The sequence below is a fragment of the Phycodurus eques genome, chromosome 4, assembly GCF_024500275.1.
Source record: "Phycodurus eques isolate BA_2022a chromosome 4, UOR_Pequ_1.1, whole genome shotgun sequence".
NCBI lineage: Eukaryota > Metazoa > Chordata > Actinopteri > Syngnathiformes > Syngnathidae > Phycodurus > Phycodurus eques.
In genome coordinates, this window is record NC_084528.1 from 10,502,047 (window position 1) to 10,519,021 (window position 16,975).

Below are 16,975 nucleotides of genomic sequence, written 5' to 3' on the forward strand. Positions count from 1 at the left end.
GGAAGTCTGGGCGTCCCTGCTAAAGCTACTGCCCCCGCGACTCGACCTCGGATAAGCGGTAGAAAATGGATGGATGGATGAACTTCCTGTGATCCTGTTCAAACTTCACAAATGTATTACATTGAGTTTTCAAATGGTCTAAAATTTTATTTTAATGCGTCCATAGTATAAAGTATGTCTTCAAATGTTCCAAGTATCTTTAGTATCCAAGTACGATTGAAATGTGAATGTGCAACTTGAATATAATACAGTTAAAACAAAGATGGTGGGTTATGATGTCATAGTTTTCCTTAAATTGCTAAACATTGTGGCTTTATAGTGTCGATAGCTAAATGTCTTAATTTTATTTATTGTTTTTACAATTCATTAATGTCTTTTGCCCTGTTTGAATGTTCCTGCAACACAAGATTTATTTCACCAGCTTCATTAAGCATGTGAGTCTAATTAATTCCCAAATACGTATTCCAATATTTTTTTTATTTAGAAATTTGGAACCACATACTCTCTTTTATCATTTATTTTATGTCACTTTTGCAAGGATTTGCAATTAGTCTATTTCAAATGAAATAAAAATTGACTCAATCTTCGAGACCATTTTAAAAAACACTATATAAGTCCTTTTTTTTTTACAATCATTCAGACATCTGTTATGTCACTGTGGATAAATATCTCACTCACTTTTATGGAATCTAGCATTCCATCCACTCCATACTTCAACCTGAGGTTCTCATTGTGAATGTTGTTTTCCATCCCTATTCCCTAGTATTCTTTAGCAGTAGTCCAGTCCACCCACAGGCTTTCTTAGAAAAGCTTTCAGGTTAATGTGCAGAAAGACAGATGATTCACGTTTCCTAAGCAGACATAACCTGACTGTCCAACCAGTAAAGCAAGCACACTTATAGGTAACTTTATGTTTCACTGGAAAGATCAAATATTTCTTCGTCTCTATAGCAATGCTTTTGATTCAACATTGTTCCCATCTTTCATTGTATTTTTCACGTTACATTTTCATAAATAGCAGACATGCTGTAAAAAAAAATAATTGTCATGATAAATGTCTGCACTTGGGCTAAATCCTGGCCCCCAAGCCCTTTTAGCAGACTTTGTGGCTTAATGATGGTAAGCAGATCCCGGTATGTGAGTAACATTGCGTTTAGTGCCCCTTTAAATGCTTATAATTCTTAGCCTATGAAAATATTATCAGAGAGGTTTGCCTCTTTGCCTGAGGGGGTCAAGGGGTTGTTTTAAGGCTACCAGTGTATGATGAACTGTTTGAGCTTGTATGCTTGAATACCATTCAGTGGACTGAGGTGGTAAAGAAACACTACCTTATATATGATTATATGCTTAAAATTAATGGTGGTATGTAAACATGAAAATTGAGCTTAATGATCCAACTTTTAAACCACTGACAATAAGAGAGCATGTGGAATTGATTGTAATAGTTGGCGGTATCATGACAAATGCTTTGTTTTTCCAATGTTGTGGGTGAAGGAAACCCAAAATTCTAATATGTTCACATCTGCACAAGCATATACATACACCCCCACACCTCAGCTCAGACCGAAATTTCCTGTTAAGTAGTGGTGGGAGATGAATATGAAAGATTTGTCATCGGCCAAGTGGCTCATTTCAACTGACAGTTTACAAAAGGAAGCTTAAATATCAATGAATACTACGTTGTGCTACACAGGGGCTTTATGCTACAAAGAAGACATACTTTGGTGTGTTGAAGGGGAAAAGATGGAAAATATCAGTCATAAATGGAAATACTGTATACTATAGTTGGCTGAAGGGCCATCATGCCAGATTAAGCAGTTGGTTTTCATCCTTTATAAAATGTACACGCTGTGTTTCTATAAACACGAAAGGGTAAAACACTTCCACCACAATTGCAGAGAAGGTTGTTGAATCGTTTTTGTTTTGGTTGCTACATACCCGATATCATGTGTTTTTGAGCCATTTTTGTAACAATTCATATAACTTGTGGTATATTTGTGGTATAATATGATTTGCAGTGCTGTAGAAGTGCACTGCATTATATAATCCATCCATCCATCCATCCATCCATCCATTTTCTGTACCGCTTTATCCTCACAAGGGTCACGGGTGTGCTGGAGCCTATCCCAGCTATATTCGGGCAAAAGGCGGGGTACACCCTGAACTGGTCGCCAGCCAATCGCACAGCCCATAGAAACAAAGAACCATTTGCGCACACATTCACACTGAAGGGCAATTTAGAGTTTCCAATCAACCTGCCATGCATATTTTTGGGATGTGGGAGGAAACCGGAGTCCCCAGAGAAAATCCACGCAGGCACGGGGAGAACATGCAAACTCCACACAGGCGGGGCCGGGATTTGAACCCCGGTCCTCAGAACAGTGAGGCAGATGTGCTAACCAGTCTCTAACCGTGCCGCACGCATTATATATTTCTGATATTTTGATTACCTTCTTTAGCTACATGTCAGACTAGATCTCATTATTGTGCTGGTGTACCTAATGACGTGTCCATAATAACAATATATAACAACATGTATATTCTCTAAATACCAATGATATGGTTATATCTATTATTATAAGAATAATGATATTGTTTTGACTGTTCTTCTGGAAGACAGACAAATGTGAAGGCCCATACTCCTTACATACGCTTCACACACTGTATTTCCTTTTCTGAAGCAGCATTTTTAATGCAAAAGAATACAAGAGAATTCCCATAGCTTTTAAATTTGTCATACAGAATAAGTGGCGATCATGAACTGCTCCTTATGTTGTGTTCGAGACAAGATTGCCCCCTATTGAGCCAAGAAAAAATGGCATCTGATAACGGCCAAACATTTTTTCTGATAAATTGACAGCCAATTGTTCAGCGGTGGAAAGAATAGCCAAATATTGTACTCAAGTAAGAGTACTGTTACTTTAGAATAATATGACTCAAGTAAAAGTAAAAAGTAGACATCCAAATAAGAAAAGTACTCAATGAAAAAACACCTCAAGTAAAGAGTAATTTGTGAGTAACCTGTTTTGTTTTTGTTTTGTTTTTGACCAGTCATGTGACTGCCTTGTGTCGTCTGATTGGTGAATTGGAGTCAAATGACACTAGTGATCCCGTTTGATTGGCGCTACGGCTGCCCTATGCGGAAGTGGAAGATCGAGTCTCAAAATAGACGCGCATGCATGTGGATCATTGTAACGGAGTAAAAGTATCGATTCTTCCTCACATAAATACTCAAGTAAAAGTAAAAAGTACAGTGCATTTACAGTACTGTGACAAGTACAGTTTATCGAAAACGTTACTTGAGTAAATGTAACGGAGTAAATGTAGCTCGTTACTACCCTCCTCTGCAACTGTTCAACAGTACCAGACATTTTATTTTCACAATACAGTGATATTGATTACAAGAACCTTTACCAATATGCAGTATTAATGCTGGTAGTGTTTTGACAAATTCACAAAGCTAATAAAATCGCTATTATGTGTTTATTGCTGGGGTTGAAGTGGTGTACAACCAGGGACGTTCTGGGACCGAAATTCAGTCCGAGAATTTGAGAGAGGCCGTGATTTTAGGCCTAATTATTTTTTTGTGGTGTAGCCTACTATGCATAACGCAATTGCCTACCCAGTACGGCAGCGTGACAAACATGCATGACCCTGTGCTGTGGTCTGAAAAATTTATTTCTCACATATTCAGCATATTGCTGTGAAGGGGCCAAATGCTAGACTTAGTTTGAAAGTTTGATTAGTTGCACTTATACAGGACTTTGATAGGAAATGACATGACTGTATGCAAACGATCAATATAGTTTTTCAGATTTATTTATTTATTTGCTCTGATTCTTTTATCTTTATCTCAATGTTAGTGACTGAAATAAATAGGTTTATACTGAAATAAAATTTTACATGAAGATTGGCACAAAAGTTACATTAATTTACTTTATCTGAAGCTGTCATGTCGCTCAATTTAAGACCTTCCTTTAATTTCAAATTAGAAACCAAATTTGGGTAGTTAAATATTAATTAAGCCAATGGTAATGATTGAGGGGTTAGGTCAGGAGATGTCACCGATCTTTGTCAACTGTGGGCATGTGAAGCCCTTTGATACAAATAAACTTGACAATGGGCCTACTATTATGCCAATAAAATTAAATAGACAGCTTTTCCTATTTATTAATCATTCTTGTAGATGCTGCTCTTTATTGTATACTATATAGCGCGATATAGTACATACAACTACTTTTAAATGTAAATATATTTATTTTTATTTTATTTTTTTGTGTAAATGCTTGTATTAAGTACATACTGTATGTGACTTTTGGCCAGGATGCTGCAATAAAATATTTTTGTCATTCTACTGCAAAATATGTTCGTAGTCTCCCCTGGCTTTCACATCAACAAAATTAAAATTTTAAATGAGAAAAGACGAGTGGACTAATGTGCAAAAACTGTCTTTAAATTCTCTGCCCATCAGATGAGCTGTCTTTCTGTCTGTGCTGAAGCTTCTCTTCATTAACATGAAAACGTGACAATTAGAAATCACGGAACTCGTTAGTTAGCAAAAGACCTTGCAGAGATTATGAAAGGCGCTATATAAAATAAACATTATGCTCGCACAGATGCCGAACGAGTGCTGTGTGATACGCGATATGTCCACAAGATGGTGCCATCGCTTAATTTTTTTAATTTGATGAGTCATAGCTGCAGTTCGTCGTCATTCAACTGGTAAAACTTTTGGGCAAAAGGGGGTCATGGATGGGGGGGGGTCTTCTTATTATCCCATTTTCATTTTGTTATTTTGAAATAATAGTAGTTATTTTGTTTTGCCATCATATATCACCCAACGCTTAAAGACAAACGAGTCTCTCGAGACTGCATAGAGTTATATAGAGCCTTTCAAACAGTCATACACAAAATAAGATAAAATAGCATCTAATCAATCTGTTGGATGGCTCGATGGACTGGAGGATGGATGGATGGATGGATGGATGCATGCATGCATGCATGGATGGATGGATTTCCCCATTCTTGCCCCGGAAATCAAACAGTGACCATAAAAGACAGCAATAGAGCAGGGATGTTGCAGTGCAGGAATTTCCCATGCTGCACACATCCTGCTGCACGTAGCCTTGCACGAGACGCGTCATATGACACTTGTGTAAGAACGATTACAAATCAGTCGAGGACATTCAAACGTCAAATGCTACTGAAAAGTGTATGTTAATCAAGAATATCGTGTCTCAGTGTTGTATTGCCACATTTCTTTAACCAGTCAGATATTCCGTCGTCTGAATGGTTGTGGTTGGTCAGAGCAAAACCAGTTAACAGTCAAATTTGACTAGCAAAACACGTCTTTTGCGCTCTGCACAGATTAGTAATCAGCATTTCTGGGCGGTATGATGTATTTTATTGACATTTTAAAATATGTTTTCGTCTTTTTTGACGTTATTTGATGCGCATGCACCAGAGGATGTGTTGTTTTGGTGCGTTTGTTTTTTGTTTTGTTTTTTGTGAATCATTGACAATTTGCGACATGATAGTTGCGGTATTAAGAGGTGGATTAAGACGGGTAAATGTCATGCGTTCACTATTTCAACACGACTAATGTTTAATCGTCATTGTAGTATTCTCTTCTGCCATTTCGCCGCCTGCTGTTAAATCTGTGAGGGTGACGGTTCGTCACTATGGCGGAGGGGGGAGAGCGGCCGTGTGCGGAGCCTCGTCCAGAATGGACGCCGGCAGCCAAAGGATGGCGTGACGTCACGTCGCCATGGAAACCCGGCTCAGCGAGACACGTGTCACGTATAAAAGCGGAAGGCGGACCAGGGGGTTGCGCACTCACAGGCACATTCAAGGGAACATAAGTCGTCGAGGTAAGCTGCAAGCCTACTTAGGCCTTACTTCCTTCACATTAGTAACTAGCACGCAAGTATGTGTAACTATGGACGAGTATTGGAAACGTCATTGTAAAGACATTTAGTTTTATCTGTCGGTGTGCAGCGCAGCTTGGCCTCTGATGCAACGACGACATCATGTTTTATGTGCGTGCCTGCACGTCCTATTTTGCCTCGCGGAAGCTCCATACCATCATGAACCCGTGTTCGTTCCTTTCAGATACACTTAATCAGTTTACACTGGGGCGAGATGATGAGTCGGTGGTATTAAGAAGGTGATGGTTAGCATTCTGCTTGATTTATGACTTCCTTCCTTCTGTAATGGAGGATAAACCCGGGGTCGAGGGGGAGGGGGGGTGCGGTTATGGCGCCTGCAGGCTCCTCGTTGTGTAATCCATGCGTCGTTGCATCATTTTGATGGTTCTTTTTAAATATTCACAAGGGGTTTTTAGTCTCACCGATAGGAGTCGTCTATATGAATGTAAAACGGCACGAAAGAGTGCATTCGTCTGATGTGGGCAGGAGCAGCCTTGCTTCGTGACATTGGCGGCGGCACCCTTTGCTGCATCTTTGCGGAAGTGTATTCGCGACCGTGTGACGCAACCTGCCAGATTCAACATATTTGCAGTTATTACAGTGAAATAGGCTAAATAGGCATCGTTTTAACATGTTAAATTTTACAGAAATCATATAGAATCCTGTGATTTGACTGGGATACCGTTGTGACGTCGTTAATTTACATGGTTAAAATGTGAGCGAAAAGAGCTACGTGCCTGTGTGTCTTTTCATAATGCGGCCTGGTGTCTGGATGCTTGTGCACTTTTTTGGAATATTATGTAATTCGCCGAATGAATGAATACACTGCAACATACCACATTTTTGTGTTTGAAACTAGAAGGGTGCTTTTGACTGTCCACAGCCTTTTGAGTTGTCCTTTTGTAATGTAGCTCATCTGGTGTGAGCCTCCTCTGTGTTTAAATAGTGCACAGATGCAGGTATGGCTGAAGGTCATCACTCCAGCTGGGGAAGGTCGACGATGCAGGCCTGCAGCTGCTGTTACAGTGCAGATCATCGGTGAATTTATTCTCATCAAATAAAGTTGAGATGGGCTAACCACTGAATCCATAGTACAGGCCATGAATGACATCATGCCAGGCCTGTGGTTGCTGGGGACATGCTTGGTCTTGTCGTTGGCAATCCTATATCTGTTAGCAGGGTTTTTTGGGCCTAGTGATGTTTTGGAAGGTATTTCTTCGTGACAAGCATTGATATGGTTTCAGAATGAGAATTTTGTACATTTGAAGTTTTTATAATAATTATAAAGGGTTGACTATCCTAAATCACGTACACTGGTTTGCAGGAAGTGCTATTGCTAATTTTATATACAGTATGACTATCCCAAGGAAAATTCTCAGTTGAACAATATATGTACATCCTGTATGTTCTGTATTTGCTACCAGTTATGAAGAGAAGAGGTCATTTATGCCAATGTAATATAAAGCCTCATAATACGATGTAATATAACATACATAATCAGTTATTTCACCACTGCTGGTTTTACAAATGCTGCATTCGAGTAGCATTTTTCAAGGGGGCAGAGTTGGCCTACCTGCATCTCCTCTGCAGAGTCATCATGACACGTCTCCTATTGAATCCTCTGCAGGCTGACAGGCACGCCTTTCATTTATTCATGCGCACTGTGTGTGCTGTCTTATACATTAATGTGTTGCTATTTAATTTGACAGCCTTATTTTCCAAATTTTAAAATCAACATGGTGTGTATCTGCCAGGGAACAATGCTCAGCCACTGCCAGTCCCAAGCCTGGATTAAAAATGGGTGGGTTGTGTCAGGAAGGGCATCCGGCGTAAAAAACTGCCTAACAAAATATGCGGACAAGCTACAAGTCCCAACAACAACTAAGTCTTTTTGGCAGCTACTGATAAACCAGACACAAAGAGCAGACGTGTCAAATGGGTTTCACGGTCCGCAGGAAGTGTAAAGCCTGCTGAATGTGCATCCAGTGTGTGTGTGGGGGGGGGGGGAATAAGAATGTGGCAGCAAGGCGACATTGCTGTAATAGAAACTGGCAGGGGAAGGTTGCGAGAGTTCTTATATGTTGTAATTAACAGAGTAAAGCTGCAACCAAAGTCTGTCTTTGCCTTGTTTCTCTGGGAGGAAGGCCACAAGTGAAAACATGCCCTAACTGGATGTTCCTCCTGGCCTACAGCCAGTCAGCTCACTCCAATGGAAAATTACTGTTGGGATAAAAGGTGTGGCAGAGGGATAGAAAGTGAGATGACTGTTTGAATAGGCCAGAGAGGTTATGGGTAGGACAGAAAAAAGTTAGGGAGTGGCATTAGTTTGACGTTTCTTGGGGGGTATCTGACATTAATTGTAGCTCATATCGATTGCCTTGGTTCTCATAGAACAGACAATGGAAGAATGTTGTTTAGCACAGACCCCTTTTCCCCAGCTATGGCCCCTCCAACTCCCACCCATTTCCCTCTTAAAATGGGTCACAGCTCAGGGTGAGGGCACTGTGTGCCAAAGGAGCTATACAGGACTAACAAAGAACACTGAAAAAAGGAACAAGTAGGTTGATTGGGAGGGGGGGCTTGCTGAATTGTAATAATTAAAAATAGTACAGAAATGACAACCGGTGGCAGTGAGTGAGCAGGTGAAGGAAGATGTACAGCTAATGAATGTGGAAAGAAAATGTGCCCATGAAATAGAATGTTCCGGACATGCAGGACTAAAGTTTTTGGCCTTCCAGTGATGTCAGAAAAATGATGGACGCCTCCAGACCATCAGAGAATCTGTGTCAACCTCCCCCTCTACATTTAATGAGTGTCATCAGATTTGAAGCTGCTGTTCACATTTGACTTGACTACTCTGCTAGGCACAATGCAGCCTCTTGTCCACTGACTGGTTTAATATGTGAGAGCGTGTGCTGAATACAGGATCAGCCAGTTAAGGCCTCTATATACTCCCAACAGTGCCCACATTGCATCACGTGACTGACTCATTGGTCAGCTTGGCCCCTATGCGTCACGACGCGCACACGGCAAAAATTGTTGCTGCGCGTAGATTGCCGCGGAGATCATCTCTCATTATTGGTCCGTTTTCGTCACATGCTGTGATGACGTAGTCGGCGTTCCCCTTGGTTCCACATACCATCTGCGCCGCTGCCTTCTTGATCAATTTTGCAGTATAATTAAACGTATCATCTGGTCATCTAGGTCCATTTGTTTTAGCAGACACTGTTCTACAGTCGCCATTGTTGTTGCTTTGTTCCTTGTTCCGAAAAGGAAAGTAAAAATGGCTACCGGAAATGGCGCAAAAATGTAGAGGAAACTCCACCCTGTGGTGTCCTAGCCAATACCAGCTGTAGCGACACCCTGCCGACTTGGAGGTGAACTGCAGTACATTTTCCAAACTGCGCGTGTGACTTGCGCGCGAGTATAAAGGCAAACTGCCGCAGTGACGTCAGCGTGGTCGCCGCCCACCCGTGGATAAAGAAAGAAGCCTTTAGTGTTTGTCATGTTTGAATTCAAAATGTAAATGGCAGCTTTCAGTTTACTGAAACTACTACAATACTGTTTAAAGCAAATTTAAATGAATATTCCCATTTAGCAAAATAGTCTACATTTGCATGCGTTAGTGCCAAGGTTATTATAGCAAACAACAACTACCAAAATTAAAAACAAAATTTAAAAACATTTGTAAATGAAATAAAATAAAAACAAGTGTTTTTTTTTTTTTTTTTTTAAACAACTTTCAATTTGCAAAACTAACTAAAACTATAATTACAGCAAAAATGTCCTTCATTTTTGTCTTTGTCAATTTCATACATTAGCTTTCGGCTTTTATTTTAAATGTTTTTATTTCGGATAAATACATAGATATGGAATGAATATGGGAGGAAGGTGGGATCAGTCCTTTGGTAATTGTAGTTCACTTACTGTGTGTCGCCTAGAAGTGATGCCATCGGGCAGCGCCGTCATATTGACGGCTCGACAGACCAAGCGTGAGTTTTACCGCGAAGCTAACTTAACTTTTACATCCAAGCTGTTTTTACGCACTGCTAACGGAAATGCTGAAACGGCTAAGACGGCTACTGAGTAGGTAGCTCCTTCACCAAACCTGCACGTCGTTTATTCGTCTTTTGGGGAAAACTCAGACAAACGGACAACTGCCGAGAGTCTTAAAATGCCCCACCGCAAAAAGCAGATGTGAAAGTAGACAAGGAGTTTGTCTCACTCACACAGCAGGTGATTGAACTATTGCAACTTCAGGAGATTTTCACAGGACTACTTCAGCAACAGCATTAAAACTTGAAAGGCTTTGTCACAATTGTCATGGACTCAACAAAAAAAAAAAAGTATGGATGCACTTTCACTGGAAATACAGAAGGTAAAAGCAAGCTTACTTTGTCTATCTGTCTGACAGTCACAAATCTCCAGCACGCCCGCGACCGTAGTGAGGATAAGCGGTACAGAAAATGGATGGATGGATGGGAAGGAAAACATGCAATTAAGAACTTGTCCATACTACAGCATGTGGCTCATGAATGGTTTTACTGTACGTTGTAATGCATCTAATCTAACCTTAAAAGCAGGATTATGTACTGCACCTATTGCACTTTAAATTTGTTTGTTACACAGTACCTGTATTTGATTTGTGGATGGTTCTTCATCTGTTAGTTAAGTTAATAAATGTTTAAAGTGGTATTTTTTTGTTGTGTTTTTATTCCACAATACTTATTGTGATCTTTTTTTTTTTTTTCACACTTGACAAATACTCAGAATATATATTTAAAAAAACTAATACTGGAACTAAACTCAAATGAAGCATTCTTGAAAAAACAAATACTAATAACTAAAAAAAAAACTTCTCTAAAAACAAATTAAACTAACTGAATTTGAAAAAGAAGAGCCAAAAACAAATAAAAACCAACTATAATGGAAAATCCAAAACTTTTATAACCTTGGTTAGAGCTGAATAAGCCCCTTTCACTCCACGCATCTACTTTGGTTGTCATGGCTTTACTTGCTATTGGCACATTTTCCACATTCAAATCCAGATACCACGAGGTGAGATTTCTCATACTTGGGCAGCTGGGGTTCCAAGTGGATTGTACTGACACAATATGGGTTTACATAAACAACTGCTGGTTCCTCATTATGAAATTGCAATGAGGAATTAAAAAAGACAATTCATTTCAACTTTCACTTATTTATAGAGCACTTTAAAAAAACTGTACCTCTAACAAAGTACTGTACATAATAAACATCAAACAAAACAATAAATGGAATACTTAAAATACAAACAAAATAAAGTCTTAGTTTTTTCATTAAAATATGTCTCTTGAAACAATTTTTCCAAACAACTCCTGGAGCTCTCCTTTTTATTTCCAAATTGTCACAGTCCAAATATAATTCATCACTGACAATGCCTCAGCACAAATTTTTGGACATAAATGCTGTTATTTATTAGAGAATCAAATATTATAAATATTGTATTTTATTCACTTTATCCTCATTTAATTGAGTAGCATTAAGATCACCTCAGCTAATGCAAACACTCTTTAAAACTAAGTTCTCGGTTATGTCTGATGCCGCAATGTTATGTTAATCCAGCCCCACTTCCATCTACTTCCTAGTCCTATTTAATGGCAAGAATGTGTATCATTTATCAGCAAAGTAGCCATGTTGTTTTGTTGCTGAGTTTTGTAAACACATGAAAGGTGATGTAAAGGTAGATGAGGAAAAAAAGGGTGCATATAGCCACACTAGCTTGAATCCTCTCTCTTGTAGAGACCTTTGTGAATAAGAGAGAGCCACACTGCACAAAATGGTGGACAGGACCCATAATGAGTTTCAGTGGTTTGACAGCCTGTCTTAACATGATTGAGACACACATTTAGCCACACAGCAGTTAAGGAGATTAAAGCAGTCTAAAATAACTTCCAACCAGTGTCAAGGACAACTTGCAAAGTGCCCTTACTTACATGACACACACATGCGCACACACTCAAACATACGAGCTTCTCACCACACATTTTTAATGCTGCTGGTTCAGCAAAGGCTGGAAGTTTCAGAAATACATTTGCATTTATAAACATTTCATGATACCAAGTTCTCTAATACAGAGCGGGTCTAATAACTCATTCCCTATGTTACTGAATGAGAGTCAACAAATTACTTCTATTAAAGTGGAAGAAAGACAAAGGCATAACTAGACACAGGATAGACTGGCTATGTGCCTCTATCTACCATGGGTCATTGCACTCAGCATAAATGAAAGGAGACTAAAAAAACAAGTGGGGTCATGGGGAAGGGTGATCACATAGCTGAGTGGATGCCAGCCATCTTGTCTGATCTGATTGCAGTGCTCCAGTCCAACCTCTTTCCCTGTGTTTCTCCCTGCCTCCCTTCTCATCGTCACCATTGTTTTCTAAACATGTCCCTGCACGACACAATACCACAGCCTGCAGTATATTCATTGTCAAAACCTGTATTTTTCTTTCACTGCACTGGAACAGACTAACATTCAACTTACTGAAATGACTACATAGCACCTTGGTGATATGTTCACCCTATTTGGTCACACTGCCTTTACATAGACCATGGCATAACATAATGTAATACTTCAATGTCTTATGTATTTTATATTGTCTTTTGGCATTCAATACACCACTTTAATATACATAACAAGAGAGGTCTCTTGCTTTGTCCCTATTGCTGCTTTGCATGCCATGTAAGGTTTTTGTCAATAAGTCTTCTTATGTTGGCTTTCCTCTTCTTCTTTCCAGGTAACCCAGCAGCCCCCAAGAAACAGCAACCATGCCAGAGCTCTGTGTTGGAATCAATGGGTGTGTTAGAAACACATTTAGTTTTAGGTTGCATAATGGTTCATCCTTCTTGCAGCTGTTATCACAATAAAATTCCTCAGAATGTGTTCAGGTTGCATTATTTATGACTGGTCTGGATGTTGCTTTTTATTTTTTTTTACTTTTACAAAATATTTTGAAATGCTGTTTCATGTAACATCATAGGCATGACTGATGTCTCTTTTTTTTCTTTATTCTTTTTTGCAGCTTTGGCCGTATTGGCCGCCTTGTGTTGAGGGCCTGCCTTCAGAAAGAAGGCATCAAGGTTGTGGCCATCAATGACCCCTTCATTGACCTGCAGTACATGGTGAGAGAATTTAAGATATGCTGAAATGTGGTGTGGCCCATGTGGGTGTAACATTTAAGATGATGAGCTGTGCTAAAGCTTAGAAGACTAACATTAGACTGTTCTTGCTATTTCTTGCTTGTTATTCCATTTAAATGTGTGTCCATTGATCACAAACATGCATAGTTAGCATTATCATTTCAACTCTTAGGTCTACATGTTCAAGTATGACTCCACCCATGGCCGTTACAAAGGTGAGGTCTCCGAGGAGAACGGCCAGCTCATCGTGGATGGCCAGTCAATCTCTGTCTTCCAGTAGTAAGTGGTAACAGTGTTTCATAGACATGAACGTTAAAGTAGGATTCATTACTATTAGGTTACCAGTTTTTCCTGCTGCTCAGTCACCTCCCAAGTGAATTTCTGGCAACATGGAAAAGGATTTGAGCCTCGTGAAATAGTTGCCTTTGCTCTCTTTGTAAAACTTGGTAAAAGACAAAAAGGGGATTATTCAAGTTTGCTGTTTGAGCACTAAGCCTAGCTTTTTAAATGTTTCCTCTTGTGTCATCTTTTTTAAAGTACAAAGATTTTTGTTTGTCCGTTACAAGCTAGTAGTTATTAAAGATCTTTTCTTCTTTATCTGACTCGAGTATGAAGCCAGCTGAGATCCCTTGGGGCAAGGCTGGTGCCAAGTATGTTGTGGAGTCCACCGGAGTCTTCCTCAATTTGGAGAAGGCTTCTGTATGTCCATGCACATCCACTACATGCATCCACGTGTCCAGTTGGTCACATTTCCAACGTGTGCCCTTTCTCTCCTGGCCATAGGCTCACATAAGTGGTGGGGCTGAACGTGTGGTAGTGTCAGCACCCTCACCTGATGCTCCCATGTTTGTCATGGGTGTCAATGAGGACAAATATGATCCCTCCTCCATGACTATCGTCAGGTAATATGGTGGCGTCTTTTAAGTGTTGTGTTTTATGCAGGTGACTGACGTGACTCTCACGACTCCTCTTTAAAATACACGTGTGTGTTTCTGTTGACAGCAATGCCTCCTGCACCACCAACTGCCTGGCCCCACTGGCCAAAGTCATCCATGATAACTTTGGCATTGAAGAGGCCCTCATGGTAAGCTCCAGTAAGAGTGTATTACCACAATAACAACAAGAACCATTTTGTTTTTAAATTTATCTACTTTTAATTGATAGTATTACTAAAAATTCAATGATGAGGTTGAAAGTTAAGTCTTTTCTCTTTGTAGACTACAGTTCATGCTTACACAGCCACCCAGAAGACAGTGGATGGTCCCAGTGCCAAGGCCTGGCGTGATGGTCGTGGGGGTCACCAGAACATCATTCCGGCCTCCACTGGTGCTGCCAAGGCGGTGGGCAAAGTCATTCCCGAGCTTAACGGGTAGGGACATAAACACATTATATGAATCACCCATTGTAGTGAAGTAATGAATTGTAATGTTTTTCATTTGTCTCCAGTAAGCTGACAGGCATGGCGTTCAGGGTGCCTGTGGCTGATGTGTCTGTGGTGGACCTGACATGTCGCCTTTCCAAGGCTGCATCTTATGCTCAGATCAAGGAAGCTGTCAAGAAGGCCGCTCGTGGGCCCTTGAAGGGAGTGCTTGGTTACACTGAGGATCAGGTGACATAAATAATGTCAATGGCTGTTTTTTTTTTAAATGTTAATTTAATTAGCAGACACTGACTGCCTGTATTGTTTTTTGCAGGTGGTGTCCTCTGACTTCATTGGTGACACCCACTCCTCCATCTTTGATGCTGGTGCTGGCATCTCCCTCAATGACAACTTTGTGAAGCTCATATCCTGGTTAGTTGTTCTGTGCAATTGTCCTTCTCATGAATACAATTCTTCTCAACAGAAAACAATTCATTTTATGAACAAATTATCTAATTTCTTTGTTCCCTGCTGCAGGTATGATAACGAGTTTGGCTACAGCCACCGTGTTGCTGACCTGCTGTTGTACATGCACAGCAAGGAGTAGACACTTCCTGTGCTGAAAGCACATCCAGAAAGGGACCACACCAACCATGCTCGTCTCCCCACCTTTCTCTTTTACGCACAGGCTCCACCATAAACGTGTCATAGAATCACAGTCCCTTAGCTCTTTTTCTGGACAAGTAAAAAGCAGCAACCATGTGTTCAGTGTTCTGATTTACTCTTGTCTTTTCCTTTAATGATGAGATGATCGGCTGGTGATAGTATTTGTGTCTGTGTGCCCCTGCTCTTTTCACCTCCCACTGCCCCTGTAGATGTGTTGTTATGGCTCAGTACTGTCGTTAACTGCTGGATCCATCTTCATGTTGGTGTGTTTTAAAGGCTTATTTACCAGTGGAAGGAGGAAGAGCAGAGTGACTAACTCCTCTAAAGGGTAACGAAACAAAAAACAATAAAACTTGAAACTTCAAGCTGTCTACTTGTCCTGTTTATTTATCCAGTACATGTATAAATGCATGTATGTCAATATGATACTGTGACATTGCTCCTAATTAAATGTAACTTAAAAGTGTCATAAGCATTATTAGTACACTCAACATAACACTTATGTCCTGTATTTAATTTAATTAGTTGTTAGAGTAAATCTAACCTAAAAAGTAGATCAGAGTAAATCTAAACCCGAGTAAATTTAATAAGTTTTCTGAAAATGATACTGTTGGGCAGTAATCACAAGTAAATAATTGTATAGCTAGATAATCTTGCAATATACTGTATGTATGTTATGTTTCCATACAATATTATAAAGTCACAAATATAGAGCATTATTTACTACAAGGTTAGGAGTCATGCGGCTTGGGTTATATCTTATTGACTTCCTGTGTGTTTTACTTAGGTTTCATACAGAATAATGGGGGACACACACACACACACACCCCAAAAATGAATGGATCCCTTTAAAAGGACAAGGAGTTGGTCAGAGTTACAATGACCATTGTCTGCAGTAATTGCAATAATCAGACAACAATGTGTATTCATGCTGAGCAGCTAACTTTCCCTCCTCATTGAATTGCTGGTAACATGGTGTAAGTGATGACACCTTGGATTTAGGGTGCTGTGAAGTAAAACAAAAAGGGAAAAAAATAGGTTTTTGCCTCCTCACGTCAAATTGAAAATACAGTACTTCTTTCTAGGGCCCCTGTCTGTCATGGGCCCCAAGAACCATCATCTTTCTCCCCTTGCAGAGCCCCTGGTTCTTTGGATGATCCCTGGAATGATGCAGATGTATTTTTCTCATATCCTCCAGAAAAATGTTGGACAGCTATCTGCAACACACATCCAATCTAGCTGTTAGATATTAAAACGGCTTGCCATAAAAACCAATGCATATGAATGACAAAAAGTGCCATCATTTGTCATAGCCAAAATGACACTGCAGATGACTGTAATTCAGTTTTGACTACACAAAACTGATTTACAGATATCTGCTTCGACAATTATGTTTCAGATAGTTTGAATGAAATTTTTAACTTCAGAATGTAATTACCACTAGTCAGAAAGACGTTGAGATCGACAATGTTAATTCCGGATAGTCAAACATAGCTTTTACTTGTTGATAGAGCTTGCCATAGTTACCTTGTTACCCCAGAAAAGCACCTTATTTGAGTGGTCTTATAACACTGAATGTTATCAGTTTAAATTTTTGTTTGTTTGTTTTTTGCAAGGTTGCGGGTTGTACACGTGATGAGTGTTTTTTCCCCTCAGGGGCGGTGGTTTCTTTTATATCAAATTAGAGGCACAAGATTGGGCCAGAGACGGCTGATTTGTTCACAGATCATATTTATCATGTACTACTGTCAAAACATGTTGACAAGTTTAACAAATCGGGCAACTTGTGTTTAAAAAAAACAAAAATCTTTTTTTTTTTTTTTAAATTGCTAACAGTTTG

The 16,975-nt window shown here is 39.7% G+C and overlaps 1 protein-coding gene across 1 annotated transcript; it reads left to right on the plus strand.

Moving 5' to 3' along the window:
• The first annotated feature begins 5,791 nt into the window (after window positions 1–5,791).
• On the plus strand, window positions 5,792–15,500 carry gapdhs (glyceraldehyde-3-phosphate dehydrogenase, spermatogenic). Its single transcript, XM_061673906.1, has 11 exons — window positions 5,792–5,870; window positions 12,707–12,766; window positions 12,992–13,091; window positions 13,282–13,388; window positions 13,718–13,808; window positions 13,893–14,011; window positions 14,112–14,193; window positions 14,327–14,478; window positions 14,556–14,718; window positions 14,804–14,901; window positions 15,007–15,500. The coding sequence occupies exons 2-11, from the start codon at window positions 12,738–12,740 to the stop codon at window positions 15,074–15,076; spliced, it is 1,011 nt and encodes a 336-aa protein (XP_061529890.1). The 5' UTR covers window positions 5,792–5,870; window positions 12,707–12,737; the 3' UTR covers window positions 15,077–15,500.
• Window positions 15,501–16,975: the final 1,475 nt, after the last annotated feature.

Bases quoted from the DNA above. Each gene is read 5' to 3' on its own strand.
- gapdhs (XM_061673906.1), top strand. From the start codon at position 12,738: ATGCCAGAGCTCTGTGTTGGAATCAATGG. The intron at 13,389-13,717 runs GTAAGTGGTAAC...ATCTGACTCGAG, and splicing joins TCAATCTCTGTCTTCCAGTA to TATGAAGCCAGCTGAGATCC. The intron at 14,479-14,555 runs GTAGGGACATAA...ATTTGTCTCCAG, and splicing joins GTCATTCCCGAGCTTAACGG to TAAGCTGACAGGCATGGCGT.